Here is a 17,647-nt window from a genome sequence, read left to right as displayed (position 1 = left end):
TTCTTGGATGGAGACTCAATGCTCATCAAAATCCCCCGGTGTACACTTCAGAACAACAGCCGTCAGATAAAAAAGTCGGTATGCACTTTGCAACTCCTCAACTGTAGATTTAACGCCAAAGAGAAGACAAACGACCTGCGATTTCTTGGTCGATACTACCATACCTTTCGTTCAAAGCATCTGGAAGACAGCTCCTAAATTTACCGTTGAAAGCGATGTGGTTGATACAATTGGAAATTCATTGCCGATAAGTTGAAACCTGAAGGACCTTATGTCAGGTTCTGTTTGTATAATCTACGAATGAAATTGCATCCACAAACCTCCGTTTATCATGGTCCCCGAGAACGTGTTTGTCCACGTCACATGCTTGAGAAGGACGATATCAGCGTCCGAACTGGCGTTCAGATCTTTCATCTTGATGGCAAGGTCAATTCCACTAGCCTCTCCTTGACCACATTCTGTTGCTTATAAAAAACAACTCCTCTTCGACGAAATACAACACCGCTTAATCAACCACTCTACAGTGAATAATTTGAATCATGTAAACCAGGTCAATTTCATTAAGGAAGCGAGCTGCAAAAGGGCTCAGGGACTAAAGTACGTTTGGGAGGTTTATATAATTCAAGTTTCGTCTAATTTATCCCAAAGATTCCACTGTCAAACTTGTTTGGAAAAGGCTAGCTGATGTAATGTGTTCTGCTAAGTTTTTAGTCTTTTATGTCCTCAGTCTAGCACTTGATCATCGTGTATGTTTATGAAGAGTTACGGAGTTGCGGAAATTGTGCAGGTGCATTATGAAAAACTCTTTGCAATTGACATACCCACCTACTGCTTCCTTACCGATCAAACAATTCCTGACAGTGGTCAGAAATTTGCTGTTGTTAGACAAATTTTAAGAATAGGGATCGTCTTGCAAAATAGCACTTTCCGCAATCGTAGATTGTATAACAGGTGTACAAGCTTAAATTCACTGTTTGCTTACAGATGGCGTCAGTGAGCGTATCAATCTGCTATGGCACGCCATATTTTTTTTTCTTGTTTAGTATGACATTTGTCAACAAGTGTCTGTCCTTACCAGCAGCAATTTCATGCAAAAACATATTTTTTTTTCTTCAATAATCATGTCCACTATTGTTCCCGGAAAAAAGTATTTGCGGAAAGCTCTACTATTTGCTTCAATTTGAAGAAATCAGCCGCTGAATCGGATTTGACTGGCGACGAAAAGTGGATTTATTTAGAGAATCCTAAACGAAAAAGATTGTGGGTTGAACCCGGCCAACCAGCGATTACTTCTCCAAGACAAAATCGCTTCGGACGGAAGACGATGCGGTCCATGTGGTCGGATCAAAAAAACAGCAGATTTAAGCTTGTAAACCTGGTAAGACACAATTAACTTAAGAGCTCAGATTTGGATGGTAATTATTTAATGCCGCTGGTGGAATCCTAGAAAAATTGGAATACCAAGTTTAGTGGCAGAATTGTTTGCAGGGACGAAAAGTAGTCCACCTACTGGGTTTGTAAAAATGAGAAACGTCAATTTCCAGCGATTCCCTTTTGCGCCATTTATATAATTATTGTTGTAATTTTTTTATGAAAGCAGCGTTATACGAGTATTTAAACGTGTTGGATAAAAAGAGATAATTTCCGAGTCCCATGCATAATTGTTGAGTTACATTTTTTTCATTCCCAAAATAAACACAATTATTTCTGTATAAATTACGAAAATACCATCTCGAATTCTCATCATATACCCCAATTTGCTGCCCTCTACTTTTACATCCCCAGCACGTTTCATAAACGCAATTACACACATTAACATTGCCCTGTATTCATTACAATTTTGTTTAAAATCAATCAGGTGAAATTGGCAATCACCGAAATTGAGTAATTTCAAAACCAAATACCAAACATGGCGCACATTTCCAATTAGTGCACGGCCATATCGATGGAAATGAAGCTCAGTAATCCTCATTGTGATAAACGTTAATTCTAATCAAATTTGTGACTTCGATTTTGTTTGGAGCGTGCGGCTCCAACAATGGTGATGTCTGGCGAGTATACCATAGTTGGGACTACTATTCACGTCTAACGTGAATGTATCTTATACGTCGGTGAAAGATTCAAAGCGGAACTGGTTTGGAGCATGGCATGCTGTGCGCGAAGATGATGATGGAGAGAAGATAGTTATAGTTGGAAGGTGACCTAGATTGCGCAGAAAATGAAAAAACCGTTAAGTAAATATAAAAGGTAAGCGGCTCAATGGTCTAGGGGTATGATTCTCGCTTTGGGTGCGAGAGGTCCCGGGTTCAAATCCCGGTTGAGCCCTCACTTATTTTGTTTATCCAGTGCCTTATGGAATTTTGGTCAAGTTTGGCGGATGATGGTCAATACTTTTCATTGTAAAGTGTTGAGCTTTCACTAAATGAAGGTATCCAAAGTGAGAGCACCAGCGGCTCAATGGTCTAGGGGTATGATTCTCGCTTTGGGTGCGAGAGGTCCCGGGTTCAAATCCCGGTTGAGCCCTCATTTATTTTGTTTATCCTATGCCTTAGGGACTTTTGGTTGAGGTTAATGCATGGTAGTCACATTTTGCCATTGTAAAATGTTGAGGTTTCACTGAATGTAGTACGCTGGTGCTCTCACCAGCGGCTCAATGGTCTAGGGGTATGATTCTCGCTTTGGGTGCGAGAGGTCCCGGGTTCAAATCCCGGTTGAGCCCTCGTTTATTTTGTTTATACTGTGTCTTATGGAATTCTCGTCGAGCTTAACGTATGATGGTCATTTTGAACGGGTTTTTCGCAAAATCCAAAAGGAAAACCCGTTTCGTTAATTGTATTTTAACTTCATTTTTTTAAACGTTCTGCCACGACTGTCTCCGCGAGAGTGTTCTTTCTTGCCATTCTGATATCTCTCGCCTGGACCTCCCGTCAGGCCGTCAGCTGTTCCCACGGCCGTTCAATGCGGTATTAGAGGTGAATTCGCGATGGCGATGAAGTTCGCGCCTCCGATGTGCCGCCACATCACTCCGCCCCCACCTGAAACCACGCAGGTTCAGCCAAACAAACCGTCCGCGCGATCCCGCTAATGAGGGGTCACCGGACGAATCTGATGTTTCGCGGGCGTTTTTTTCGAAGCGGCTGAGGGGCCGTTGAAAGCCTTCAGCCTCGACAAGAACATCAACTTGGGTCCGCCCCGAACGTCCAGCTTGAACGGGTGCTCGCTTCGTCCCAGAACCCTAAAGGGGCCCTCGTATGGTGGTTGCAGTGGCCTCCGAGGAGCGTCCACCCGAATGAGAACCTATGAACACGTCTCGAGGTACCTGGCAAAAGTTGGTTTTGGCCCAGCATTATGGATTAGTGGATAGTGTTGATAATGCTGCCTGACTGTCGGAACAGGTTCGAATGGTGCGAACCCTCCATTTTTGTTGCAGATATTCTTCTGCTGCCAATGAAATGGCATATATCGCCGCCTGGAATATGGTCGTCATTTTTCCGAGAGGTCGGCCAACTCCATAATCGGATTCCTCGAGAGAACCCCTGCGCCCGATCCGCCTTCAATTACCAATCCGTCAGTGAAGATTATTAGGTATGTGATCTGAAAAGACTCTTGGCCATTTATAGACCATTCTTCTTTTTAAGGTTTTGTGTAAAACAAAACCTTATTAAAATCGGTTTACTGTGTTTGTCTGTCCGTCACACGCATTTTTCTCGGAGACACCAAATTTGGTGGAAAGGTGGGAACTGTGAACATTGGCGCATACAGTGAGTTACATTCTTCTACATCGAGTTTAAGGAGAGAGTCCCCATATATGCAAAAGGGGTGTGTCATTTCTTTTCACCAATATATGTGGGTCTCAGTTAGTACTTTCCGAAGCTGGTCTTAGTTTCGACATTTGTTTGAAAGGTGGGGAATGCGGGAGGCCAAAATTGATTATTTATTTAACGGGCCCATTCTCAGAAACTGTCAAACCGAAAAATCTGAAAAAAACCCTGTAAGCTCATCCGAGTACCACGAAATTTTGCAGTAATGTAGGCTATAATATGGAGCATGATCGCACCAGTTTGGTGGAAATCGCACTATTACTAACAAAGTTATAATAGGTCGAAATTGTCGTTTCTTTACAAATTCAAGACTATCAATGTCAATATCACCTGAAAGTGGATACTCTCAAATAATATATGCATATGTTACGTGCTACCTACTAATGGCGCAAATTCACATTCAAATGTCTTTATTTAAGAAATACACAAAACCTTTCAAACCTGAAGCCTCCATCTTCCGATTTCCCGGTTTGTTTGGTGATTACGACGGAGTATGTCTGTTCAAAGACGAATCTGGAAAGCTACCGCAGTCCTGCAACACCGGAGCAATCTGCAGGATTTCTGATATTGTTTCTGGATATGGTGCTTCTACGTTTACTTTGAGTCGAAATGTACTCCTAAATACTTGACTGTTTATGCCAGTTGGATTTCCGTCTCTACTAAAGTGAATAGCGTATAGCTACCCCACCTGACGTTTCTAGTGAATATAATTAGCCCAGTCTTCCTAGTGTTCACCGTGAGTCCATTACAGAGGCACCAACTGTGCATTTCATGCAGAATTGTATTCAAGCGGTCACATACTGTGTCCGCAAACTTGTCAGTAATTATTAGGGCTAGATCGTCCGCAAATAGCTGCCTTTCGACTTTTTGTTCTCCAGGAGCCATAGCAGGGCATCAATTACCAGGGGCCATAACAAAGGAGAGAGAACCCCTCCCTGTGGTCAGCCCCTAAGATATCCTGCTTCAATAGACTTCTGTCCGACCAATATGTGGATTTTTCCCACTCTAAAGGATCCAACTGATTAACAGCGGTTCGCTTGCCGCGAATGAGGCATAATTGAAGACACCTTCGATGTTCATGAATGCGTCTAAGGCGCATTCTTTTTCGGACATCGCCTATTCAATTTTTGCCGTGAGTTCATGGAGTGCTGTCTCCGTGGATTTGCCTTTCGGGTAGGCATGTTGCCTATGATGGAGTGGCCACTTAGGAATGTATGTATCTCTTATGAACCGATCTACTAGTCTTTCTAGTCCTTTTAGTAGAAAGGACGTTAGACTGATCGTTCGGAAGCTCCGTATAATTGGGTTTCCCTGGTTTCTGAATAAATATGACCCTTATATCCCGCCAACCAATTGGAATATAAGCGTGTGCTAGGCATGCACGATATATATTCCGAGTATGTAAAGCCAAGGCATCCATTCCCTCTATTACTAGCGCAGGGATGATGCCATCCGGACCTGCAAACTTGTATCTATGGAACGAGTTAAATGCTGCTCCAGTGATACTACTTTGCATGCCAGATTTCAGTGTTTCGGTTGAGGGCTGTATGCACCTGTCGGCACCGAGATGAGATTTCGGATGCTGCTTGGAAAGTGGAGTTCAAGCAAATGATTTGCCGTTTCTTCATCGTTTTCTGTGTACCTCCCGCTCTGTAAACATAAATAACCCAGCCTCTGGCTTTGTTCTTTAATAAGGATCCGCTTCAGCTTTAAGGATGCCTCAAGAAAGCTAGTCTCTTTGCAAAAACCTCTTCATCATGATCGTTTAGCCGATCTTATGTTCTTCTTTAGAGCCTTCTGTGCCTATTTATAGCGATTCCAGCCAACGTATTCTTTTGAAAATGCCACAGAACAAGTGAGATTACCTTTTACCAAGTTTACGAGCATATCTATCTTTCTCAGAACGTACGTGAATCTAATTAGATGGGATGATTCCACATACCCCTAGGATCTTCGCGGACATTTCTTACGAAAACCATTCGACGGCACAGAGGAGGTCCTCTAGCCATTGGGGCGCCTAGATTCAACTATTTTAAATTTAAATCTTAAGACCCCTGTTGGAGTTTATAGTGATCATAAATAGCTTTAAATCACGAATACTTAGCTCTTTGCATATATACTGTGTATACTGTGACTATTTGCGTATAACCGGTCTTACACGTATCTTATTCCTCTGTGAAAGATTCAAAGTGGAACTGGTTTGCAGTATGATACTCCAACCAGCACAGTGTGCCCAAAGATGATACTATAAAGAAGATAGTGATAGTGAAAGAAGTTAGTGATAGTGATGAAGATTGACCCACTTTCTGCACAAAACGAAAAATGGTGAAGATAATTTAAAGGTAAGCGGCTCAATGGTCTAGGGGTATGATTCTCGCTTTGGGTGCGAGAGGTCCCGGGTTCAAATCCCGGTTGAGCCCTCGTTTATTTTAGTTCCAAGAAGATTTTGGTGGAATTTGGCACATTAAGGTTGCTGTTTTCATGAATATAGTTAAAAAAAATTGACTTAATAAAAACACTAAACATGAGAGTGCCGGTTCAATCGTCTACGAAGTGAAAGCTTGTTTGGGAGTAGAGGAAGCAACAACTGGGTATCCAAATGTTTCCTGTATTAAGTATGGATTTTTTTTGGTGTCTATGAAAGTATAGGATGCTTTTAAGGTAGGTAGTCGGGCGTGGCACCAGAGTACGTTCTATGAAATTTTGGTCTCTCCATGTTTAACAAAGTCAGTTGTTGCTTTGACAAAATTTGTCTATTATGGATGGGATAGCAGATGAAGTAACGCACTGACATGAATTAACACGCGCCACTCAGTTAGTCGATGTCATAGCGGAGCGCTAGTGGTCTCGTTCAAGAGGGGATACTGTAAAGTTTTGTCCCGACACGGTTTAGTCGCCATCATGCGTTGGAATAGTGAGGAGCGTGCCTTTGCCGTTGAGGTTTACTTTTCAAGCGGATGTTCGGTTATTGCAACACACCGTGCATTTCGGAATCGCTTTAATTTAGCCCCGTTGGCTCCCGTCCCAGACCGCAAATCAATTGTTACATGGGTCACTACATTCAGACAAACTGCAAGTGCGACAAAAGGAAGAACTGGAGTCCCTCGGCCCGTTAGATCACCTGAGAACATTGAAGCAGTGAGAGCGTCAATGTTGCGATCGCCACGACGTTCTGCGCGCAAACACGCATCTGCCCTTGAACTATCCGATCGTTCTGTGAGAAGAATTATTCGTGATGATCTTCATTTTCATCCCTATAAGATGGCGATAGTGCAGGAACTTTCAGAACGTGACTTCAATTCTCGAATGAACGCGTGTGAGCTTCTTCTTGATGTCATTCCCGAGGGTGCTATTGTTTTTTTAGCGATGAAGCCCATTTTCATTTGTGTGGGTCGGTTAACAAACAAAACATGCGCTACTGGGCTGACACCAACCCTCGAGAATTGCATCAAAAGCCTTTGCATTCACCCAAAGTCACAGTGTGGTGTGCAATTTCCTCAGCTGGAATTATTGGTCCCTGGTTTTTTGAGGAAAATGAGGTTGCAGTGACAGTAAATTCGGACCGGTATGTAAACATGCTACAGAATTTTTTTTTCCCACGGCTAGAAAATTTGGATTTGGGGGACACTTGGTTCCAAAAAGACGGTGCAACAGCACACACTTCAAGAGCATCGATGGCTGTTTTGAGGGAACACTTTCCAGAGCGCCTTATCTCAATTAGAGGCGATTTGGAATGGCCGGCACGCTCTCCCGATCTGTCCCCTTGTGATTTTTTTCTATGGGGTTTTTTGAAATCCCGTGTTTATGTGAACCGTCCAAGAACCCTACAAGATTTGAAGACCAACATCGGTTTACGCAATGTATGGAGAATGGGGGACGTCACCTAACAGATTTGATCTTCAAAACAATGTAAATAAAAACTTTAGACATGTACCTACATTATAAAAAATAAATAAATAGTTTCCGATGCATACAATAGTCTTTATTGAGTTCTGAAAAAAGGAAGTTATGCTGCCGCACCCTGTATATCGCTTCAAAAATTGCAGATAATTAGAACAAGGTGTTCTGTCCTTCATACGGATTGGTAATTGGAGGATTGAGTTGATATCGTGAACGTATGTATGTACATCCAGCAAGCAAGACCCTTCCAAACTTAGTTCAAAAAGGAGGAAAGTGGAGGACAACTTGGAGCTAGATGGCAAATTTTAAATTGCATACCCAATGTATTTTCTAGCCGTAAGACAAGATTGCTCTTTGGCATAGTTGTGGAGAATAAAGTACAGAGAGAAACTAGTGACTTAAGAAGGTTTCTCATTAGTCAAATTTTCTTTCAGAAGACACTGTTTTGTCTACTCTCTTACAGGTATCAGACAGAAGATATTCTCGCCTGACTCGTTCGATTTCTTTGTCTAATCGCTGCACAACACCAAATGACAATTGACTGTTTCACAATACGAAGGGAACTCCGGATGAACTATTTCTTTAAAATCGTAAAAACAAATGAAAATTGTCTTAAGTCATGGAGAGTTTTATCGACATCGCCTAGTGAAATCAAACAACTGAAAAGCCCTCCTATCGGGCGCGAAACTGAGATACTTTTCTCAACCCTAGTATCCAGAGTGGAAGGCGATGATTCAAAAAACTTTGAACTTTACAAAATTGGGGATGAAGAAGATGTACGCGATCAGTTTTTTGACTCCGTGCACAAATCAATTCCGAGCTTCTAGTGACGATGATATTGTCCAGTTTGCTGTTTTGATTTAAAAATTTGCGATATAAGATTGCAACCAGAGGCACACTTTCGACACCGCGAGATCTGCGAAACGAGACTAGAGACGCCGTGTCAATAGGTGATATTCCGCGAAGAGATAGAGACAAGATTGACATTAAAACTAGCCGCGAGAGCTGATGGTGATACGTATCTACCCAAAGGTATGAAAGGAGAGAAGAATTGACTCCCTTCCTCTTTTTCCGTCACTTGTAGGGATCATATATTTAATATCACAAAAGCGATATCACCTTGAAGAGTAATATCAAGTTACCATCACCGAGCACGAGCCAAACTATACAACATCACCTATCATTACAACATCACCGCATGTGATATCACGCTTACAGTTTGTAGACGAAAGGTGATGTTTGTGTTATCTCTTTACTCACAAAGTGATGTGATATCACATTACCTGCATTTTTAGTTCTTTGTAAGACAATTTCGATGAGATAAATAACAACATCAACGAATAAAAATTTCAAGTTAAACAATAAGTTTGAGCCCCTCCCCCTCCGGCAAATTCTTATGCACATAAATATTGGAGCGTCAAAAGAGGATCTTTGAATCTGACTGATAGCCCAATTATCAACATTGTCGGAAAAGACAGTGCATGATTAGCAGATGTAAAGTAGCCGTCCCCTTCAAATGTGACTTATATTGGGTTGGGGAAAAAGAAATGCCGTATTTTGGCAATACATGGCGACACTTAAACATATCTTGTGTTATACTTATTGCATCGGGTCATACTATACGGTGATTTGAAGACGACAATCTGTGCTACCTGTGTCTCTTTGCCAGTGTTGTAATCGTACCTTTCAATCTCAAGCTATAGCGCGTCAAAGATGGAGTCCACCAAACAAGAAATTCGTCATATTTTACGTGTTTACTACCTGGGAGGTAAACATTCTACGAAGGCGGCCGAAAAAATTTGTGAAGTTTGTGGGCTCGATACTGTAACGATTCGCGCAGCACAGCATTTGTGCGATCGATTTCGTTCTGGTGTAGTGGATGTCGAAGATACACCCCGTACTGGTAGGCCAATCGTCGTAGAAACCGATAAAATCGTCGAAATCATCCAAGTAGACCGGCATGTCAGCATTCGCTCGATTGGCCAGGAACTGGGTATAGACCATTAAACCGTTTGGAACCATTTGCAAAAGATTAGATTCCAAAAAAAGCCACACGAGTTGACGCAAAAAAATCTTTTGGACCGAATCAATGCCTGCGATGCACTGTCGAAACGGAACGAATTCAACCCATTTTTGAAGTGGATGGTGACTGGTGATGAAAAGTGGATCACGTACGATAACCTCAAGCGAAAAAGATTGTGCTCGAAGCGCGGCGAGCCGGCCCAAACCATCGCCAAACCCGGATTGACGGCCAGGAAGATTCTGCTTTTTGTTTGGTGGGATTGGAAGGGAATTATCCACTATGAGCTGCTCAACTATGGGCAGACCCTCAATTCGGGCCTCTACTGTGAGCAACTCGACCGTTTGAAGCAGGCGATTGACCAGAAGCGGCCAGAATTGGTCGATAGGAATGGTGTTCTGTTCCACCAGGACAACATTCGGCCTGACACATCTTTGATGAACCGCCAGAAGCTATGGGAGTCCGGATGGGATGTCCTATCGCACCCAACGTATAGTCCGGATCTGGCACTAAGTAATTACCATCTCTTCCGGTCAATGCAAAATGCTCTTGGTGCTACTAAGTTGGCCTTAAAAGAGGCTTACGAAAACTGGCTGTCTGAGTTTTTTGCAAATAAGGAAGGGGGTTTTATAGGGGGGGGGGGATAATGAAGTTGCCTCCTAAATGGCAACAAGTTTGCGAACAAAACGACCCATATTTGACTTAAATTGGATAATTCTAAGTATGTTAAATAAAGCCTCAAATTTCGATCATAAATACGACATTTCTTTTTCCCCAACCCAATATTATGGCACAAATTTAGTATCTTAAAGTAAGGTCACGAATCATGACTACGCGTGTCGTTCAAGAAAACGCATTGTACTAACTGCCGAAACCGAAGGCGGTTTGTACTTTGCACGTGAAATAGAAAGGGTGTTTGGTGGGCTGCCCGGTTGGAAGTGCTCGATTTGTAGCTATTATACCACATTTGTCACAGCAGTCGTCGAGAGCCAAGGGGCCGTTTCTGATAGGCAGTATGGGTTCCGTAAAGCAAGATCAACCATTGATGCCATCAAAATGGTTATTGGCTTGGGCGAAAATGCAATTCACGAAAGGGGTTGTACCAGCAAATATTGTGTGGTGGTGACCCTGGATGTGAGGAATGCATTCAACTCGGCCAATTGGAACCTTATGCAAAAGTCTCTGGCGACGATTGGTGTTCCCACCTATCTCGCCGCTATTATCGATAGCTACTTGCAGCTGGTAAAATACCGATAATGGACCCAAGAAGTATGTTGTCTCCACGGGTGTCCCACAGGGCTCCGTACTGAGCCCACCGCTGTGGAACATCATGTATAATGATGACTTAACCTTCCGATTCCGGAGGAGGCCACGGTGGTGGGTTACGGCGATGATATAGCACTGGTTGTGGTCGCAAAGCATCTCGAGGATGCTGAGTTGTACTCAAGCGAAGCAATCTGTGTTGTTAAGGCTTGGTTAGAGAGTGATGGACTGGCACTCGCGGAGGAAAAGACGGGAGCGATTCTCATCACTAGGCGCCGCAAAAGAAATTATGCCTGCATTTGAATCGGCAAGCTTATCATCACTTCCAAGTCCGTCCCCACGTACTCGAGGAGGGCGATCAGACCCGAGTCTGCAAGGGACTCATCTGAAGTGGCTCTGGCACGAAGCCTCACCGGAGGTTATCTCGTACCATGGGAACCGGGATAGCCCTCTGAGAGCATATGCTCCAAGAGAATTCCTGGAGGATGTGTTCTCGGCCCGGTTATTTGCGGTTGGCCTCCTAGTGGGAGTTTCATGGTGGTTGTGGTTATGCCTACATCGGGGGCAGAGCTCCTCGGAGCTCGAGCGTGGAGTTGCGCTGTACATCTTGGGTGCCGCACTCCTTAGTTGCGGCAGAGGTGTTAGATAGGCCTCGCATCCACTGGTATGAATGCTGAGCCTGCGCTCGGTATAAACCAGGACCGCTGTGCTTGCATGGCGGGGCTCTGATTGTGATCCCAAAATCAACCCGTGTCCGAAGAGGACCGTGGGATTATGCCTTCACGGCAGGTACTCACGTTAAACACCGCCAGGACTTTCATCACTTACTTGGGGGTGATAATAGACGGAAAACGAAATTTTAAGCAGCACATTGAGCATGCTTGTAAAAAAGCATCCATCACGAGTATGCCTCTGGCAAGGATGATCCCGAACGTAGGAGGACCGCGGCATACTTGCAGGCTACTCATAGTCAGGGTGGTGAGTTCTATCATGCTGTATGCAGTTCCAGTTTGGGGAAAAGTGCTGCATGTTTCAGGAAATGCACATAAACTGAGTACGGTTTACAGAAGAACAGCCTTAAGGGTGTGTTCTGTCTTCAGGACCGTCTCAGATGATGCAGCGTTCGTCATCTCGGGAATGATGCCAATTGACATCCTGGCAACCGAAATGATGAAAATTTATAACACCAGGTCCATCTCTCCCTAATCGTGGGTGAAAAAAGCCGAAAGGAAGAGATCCATAAACAGATGGCAAAAGCGATGGGACTAGTCAGAAAAGGGTCGTTGGACTTACAGGTTGATCCCTTCTATCGGGGAGTGGTTGGCGAGAAAGCATGGGGAAATCAATTATAATCTCACCCAGTTTCTCACTGGCCATAGACGATACCTGTACAGGTTTCAGGCTAGTGGGTAAAAATCCCACACTCCGACGTGCTCAGGCCAGATTTCCTCCTCCTCAAAAAAAAAAAAGACAGACAGGCAGACAGACCTGTTGTTGGCTGCCAACAGAGCCTGTTTCAGCTTACAAAAACTGTTCCGCTCGAAACGTCTCAAAATTTGGTCAAAGCTTTTACTGTACAAGACTAGGATTGCCAGTCCTAATGTATTCCTCGGAAACCTGGGTTCTTAGCAAGAAAAATTGCGAACTCTCGGCAGCGTTCGAGAGAAGAATCCTCCGAAAAATTGTTGGTCCTCCTACATGAGAATGGACGATTCCATAGCCTACATAACAACCACATCTATGAGGGATACCACGATCGTCTGGTTGTGGATAAAATCCGACTCAACAGGTTGCGGTGGGCATATCTATGGTAGAAAAAGAAGACGAGGTAGACCCTTTCTGAGATGGAGCGATGACGTAGGTTAGGACGCTAGACAGCTTTTAGGGATATCGAATTGGTGGACCTCGGTGCAAAACTGAGGTGTCTGGAGTTCCTTATTAAGGCAGGCCTAAATCGGATACCAGTTGTTGCGCCGTTGATGATGGTGACATTTGACTCCTATAAATAACATTTGTGAGGAGAAAGCTACTGATCAAATTAAAAATTTAATCATCCATAAATTCGTTCTTATTGGTAATGATTATACCAACATTCCAAGCCCACTATACATTTTACATTTCGTTCGATGAAAGGAGAAAATAAGTTAATTTTTCGACAAGATATTTTTCGACAAGATATTTTTCGATTTTAGCAGACTCTCGTCAGTCATCCTACCTGATAGTCTTTTTTTTATAATATTACAATATTTTTATATTTAACATTTTTAGTATATTAAATTAAGTAACTCATGTATGATAGTGGTAACTGTGATATAACGAATACGAAGATGAGAAAACTAAAATTGATGCCTTACAGTCAAATACGAGAAAAATGTTGGAAATCTATAAGAAATACGATTCCGTACGACCGTTTACCATTTATCCGGTGATCTCCAAACGAGCCTTTGTTTTCACTTTCGTTATTTAATAAAATGCGAAAACTACGAAAACAGTAATGCTGGCTATCATAAAACTAACTAATATATATCAAAAGCTTCAAACTTGAAACAGTTAAAATCGTAAAAACCAGGGAACAAAATTATAGAAAAAATTTATCATCCAAAGACAAAAACAGATAAATATCTTAAAAATCCAAACGATAGTTAGATTAATTAATTAATTAATTTTTCATAAGTAAACATTCACTAAAACATTCCTAACTCAATATATTCGCCTTGACGTTAATCGCAACTTTAAAAAAAAGCCTTTTTTCTCTCTAAAACTTCCAAAAAAAGATACATATTTTCATCAAAACTTCATTGTCCGTCCACTTACGGATCGTCAGGCGTCAATTCAGCCGGTTCTCTGGTAAACTGTGGATCAAAATTTGATGCAAAATCTGGATCGCCGGGATCAAAAGTCGGAATGTAAGGCGGTTGGACCTCCTTTTGTGCAAGCTAGCCGATTCGATACACATATATATATATATATAGCAAAGTATTCTTCTTATTTTGATTTTAATTTAAACTGTGGCATCTAGATTTGTTGGGGTTCATAGAAAATTATTTAGTGTGTGTATATTAGGTTTATAGTTGTACCATATCTTTACTCTTGGTTATTAGGATTTTGGATATATTCCGGTAAGTATTTTTTGACATTGTCAAAAGGTGGTTTCCGCAACCATAAGATGTGAATAATTAGATTTGTGTTATTCTAGGATGTTTGTAGTTTCTTAATATACAGAATTTTACAAATTACGTTTGGTAAAATAACACTTTCTAGGGAAGGATATGGGATAGGGAAAAGAGACTACTGCCTTTTGATTATGTATCTAAAACTCATCTTGAATAAAATGAAGATAATTAAATAAAATCTCAAGGATAGAGATAAAGATAAACTAAATTACTTACAATTTCCCAGTCGATAGATTTAAAGAACGGATGATTGACAATGTCCATGAAGGCCGATTCACGATTGCAACCTAGACGATCAGCAGGATTCTTATTTAGGAAACCTTTAAGTACTTGAGCCGCTTTAACGCTTAACGAACGAGGTATCCTAATAGTTTTCTCCAATATAACTTGGAATAGATAATCTTCCGTATTCTGAAAAGGGAGATTAGAATCAGATTAGGTTATGGTCGTACTAACCGTATGTAAGCTCGGTGTTTCAAATTTGACAAAAATTCACTTACTTGATCTGGATTTTCTGACGCACCAGCAATATCGAACGGGCTACGTCCAGCCAACATTTCATAGAGTAACACACCCAAGGCCCACCAATCCACCGAAAATCCGTAGTCTTCACCACGGAGAATTTCAGGAGCTATATAATTAGGCGTTCCGCAAAATGTTGAAGTTGTATCACCAGGACGTATTCCCTCCTTACACATGCCATAATCTGTCAATTTGATATGACCCTCATGATCTAACAGAACGTTATCCAGCTTCAAATCACGATAAATTATTCCTTTCTCATGAAGGAAATTCAAGGCCAAACTAATTTCAGCTGCATAGAAACGAGCGTGTTCCTCAGGAAGGCGTCGCTGCCGTTGCATATGAAACATGAGGTCTCCACCGCGGACGAATTCGATAACGAAGAAGAGCCTTGACGGTGTCTGGAAACAAGAATGCAATCCAACCAAAAATGGATGATTCGAAGCTGTTTCGAAAACATGCTTTTCTGTTTGCACCCAATCGATGTCCTCATCATCCGTTACTAAAGCCTTTTTTATAACTTTCATAGCGTAAATTCTTCGAGTCTTTTTCAACTCAACCATTAGGACCTTAGCGTAGCTGCCTCGACCAATAACTCGAATCAATTCAAAATCGTCCAGCGAGTATTGACGTTGAGCGCCTGGCTCTAAGTTCTCTTCCACATTTTGTGGTGCCTCGACGGCTACCTGATCACAAGGTTCCGTCAATTCTGGCGGATAATCTGGAGCTGGAGGAATGATTTCTGGTGGTGCTTCGCCATTGAGCTCATCACGTTCTTTCACAACGGGTTCGACGTGCTCATTAGTACATGGTTTTTGCACTAGTTTGTGGCATTTCTTGTGCACCAGAAGTTTACATTGAATGCACTTGAATCCCTGACGTCCAAGTCCCCATATGCGGTCTTGACAATAGGCACAGAAGGCTCGCTGAAAGAAACATGAAGGATATACTTAGACTAAGTTTGAAAGTTAGTAACGAAGTAAATTAAAACATAATTAACATAAATAATCAACTCTTGATACGAGGTGACCCCCAGTTTGAACCAGCCTTTACCAAGGGGTAATCGAGATCGATTTACTTTCCCCGAAAAAAACGAAGCCATGGCAGCCAATTATGAAAAACTACAAAATAGAAAACCATTTAAAAACCTAAAAAATTATATCCTGATCGTGAGCATCCAACCCCCCCCAGATTCTCCAATTACTTAAATGGGAACCAATCTGATTGGGATCCAGCCCTTAATGAACGAGCTGAAACAGATCCCTTTTGTCAGTCCTCCTGACCCCGGGCTCCAATCGGTGCCTGCTGAGGCTAAAGTCTTGCCCATGGGTAACCAATTGCCGTCGGACAGTAAATATGGTAACCTGCGGGTAAACTGCCTCCGGGCAAACCGCCTCCATGTAAACTGCCTTCGGGCAGACCACTTCCGGGCAAACCGCCCCCGAGCACATCACCTCCGGGGAAACCGACAAGGTTAAGGAGAAAAGGAGCATGTGCGTCTAAAGGAAAACCGAAGCGGAAGCGGTCCTCGGATGATCCCAACTCTTCGACACAAAAGGCAGCAAAAGGCAAGGCAAGACTATCGAAGCCAATGAATGGGTCTTGTATGACGTCTCCAATCCATCCGATTACGATACTAAGCAGTGCTTAAGAGGAAACTCGTCCTACGTGAAAGGACTGCATCTCGCAAGGCATTTAGCTCCATTTTAAGTCGTTAGATGTATATCGTAAAACTTTGGACGAAAACACGAACGAGTGGGTCAAAGGGTTGTGCTCCTCCTTTAACGATGTGTGGAAGGATGCGCGACTAATCATAAAAAGGGTCTATGAGCCCCCATCGTTCAAAAAGTACTTCCTTTGACTTCCAGAAGAAAAGCGTAATGGTGTTGAGGCTTTAGAACAACTTGGTAGCCAGAAGAGCTGATAGGCCGAGAACTTTCTTTACTCTCAGCGTTCCCGAACCGGACATCAAGCAAGTTCGGGAATAAACGGGCTGCCGGCTTTACTACGGGCCAGGGGCATTCACGTTATAAGTGTCGTGAAGCGTAGATGAAGTGCCATATTTCCCAAATAAATTTGCAGCATTTTAAAGCGGCGATTGCACAATTGTTGGATCAATAGCTGTAATACATTTGTATATTTCATACAAGAACCATGAGTTGTTAGTCAGGGTAGTCAGGTGTCTAAACTTTCAACATGCTAATCCCGCTCCTGGATGGGGATGTCAAAAAACCTTCAGGCTAATTTGGATAACGACCTACATATGTGATTTCAACACCACAACGGCCAAACTTACCATAAAAAATCAACAGGGAAATAAAGAGATTCTATACTGCTCTGCATATTTTCCCTATGACGTAGAAGAAGTTCTCGGTGAAACATTCATCAGAGCTATCCAATATGTCAAAAGTAAAGGCATGAGAGTAATAGCACGATATGGTGTCAACGCCCACCACATATGCTGCATCCACCAAATATGTTGAATCGAGATTATCTAGGATATCTAGTAGAAACCGATCTGCAGATCCTCAATTTGGGTAATGAACCCACTTTCTTCAGCGTGGTCAGGCGAAAGGTCATAGAAATCACGGTGGCATCCCCTGACATTGCGGCTCTTGTCGGAGAGTGAAGAGTATCAAACGATCACAGGCGCATTGATTTCGTAATGGGAATGAATTCACCCCCGGCCACTACATTTCGGAATCCACGGAAGACAGATTGGGCGACGTATAAAATAGAATCCATTGCTGGAAATGAGAACACAACCCAGATAACCTGAACTAGAAGCTAAGCTTTAGAAGAGAACTGTCCACTCAAGACGCCAAAGAAGGGTAACACACCATGGTGGAACTCAGATTTTACGAAACAGAGACACGGGCGCTCCTCGGAATCGATACAAAGTGGTTCAGAAAGCTCTAAAGAAAGGCATAACCACAGCAAAACGTACG

General features: G+C 42.6%; 1 protein-coding gene and 4 non-coding genes across 9 annotated transcripts in view; 4 read left to right on the top strand and 1 right to left on the bottom strand.

The window, feature by feature from the left end:
• The window catches only part of LOC119653632 (atypical protein kinase C), a 333,534-nt gene that overhangs the window by 18,873 nt on the left and 297,014 nt on the right, over positions 1-17,647 (bottom strand). For 3 of the 5 annotated variants that reach the window (XR_005249728.1, XM_038058408.1, XM_038058409.1), the window contains exons 6-8: positions 14,678-15,625; positions 14,394-14,588; positions 13,819-13,940 (exon numbers count right to left, since the gene is read on the bottom strand). Coding sequence is in view for 4 of the 5 variants with exons in the window: in XM_038058408.1 (XP_037914336.1) it covers positions 13,819-13,940; positions 14,394-14,588; positions 14,678-15,625 (1,265 nt within the window). In the remaining variant the exon portion in view is untranslated. The remainder of the gene's footprint in view (positions 1-13,818; positions 13,941-14,393; positions 14,589-14,677; positions 15,626-17,647) is intronic. The other 2 variants (XM_038058410.1, XM_038058411.1) reach the window with 1 other exon arrangement.
• On the top strand, positions 2,254-2,325 carry Trnap-ugg. The gene has a single exon. It is a non-coding gene; the product is annotated as a tRNA-Pro (tRNA).
• On the top strand, positions 2,452-2,523 carry Trnap-ugg. Its single transcript has one exon. It is a non-coding gene; the product is annotated as a tRNA-Pro (tRNA).
• Trnap-ugg lies at positions 2,648-2,719 on the top strand. The gene has a single exon. It is a non-coding gene; the product is annotated as a tRNA-Pro (tRNA).
• Positions 6,170-6,241, top strand: Trnap-ugg. The gene has a single exon. It is a non-coding gene; the product is annotated as a tRNA-Pro (tRNA).

This window comes from Hermetia illucens, chromosome 4 (assembly GCF_905115235.1).
Source record: "Hermetia illucens chromosome 4, iHerIll2.2.curated.20191125, whole genome shotgun sequence".
Lineage (NCBI taxonomy): Eukaryota > Metazoa > Arthropoda > Insecta > Diptera > Stratiomyidae > Hermetia > Hermetia illucens.
Note: the sequence above shows the minus strand (reverse complement) of the source record. Positions and strands in the feature narration are given on the sequence as shown.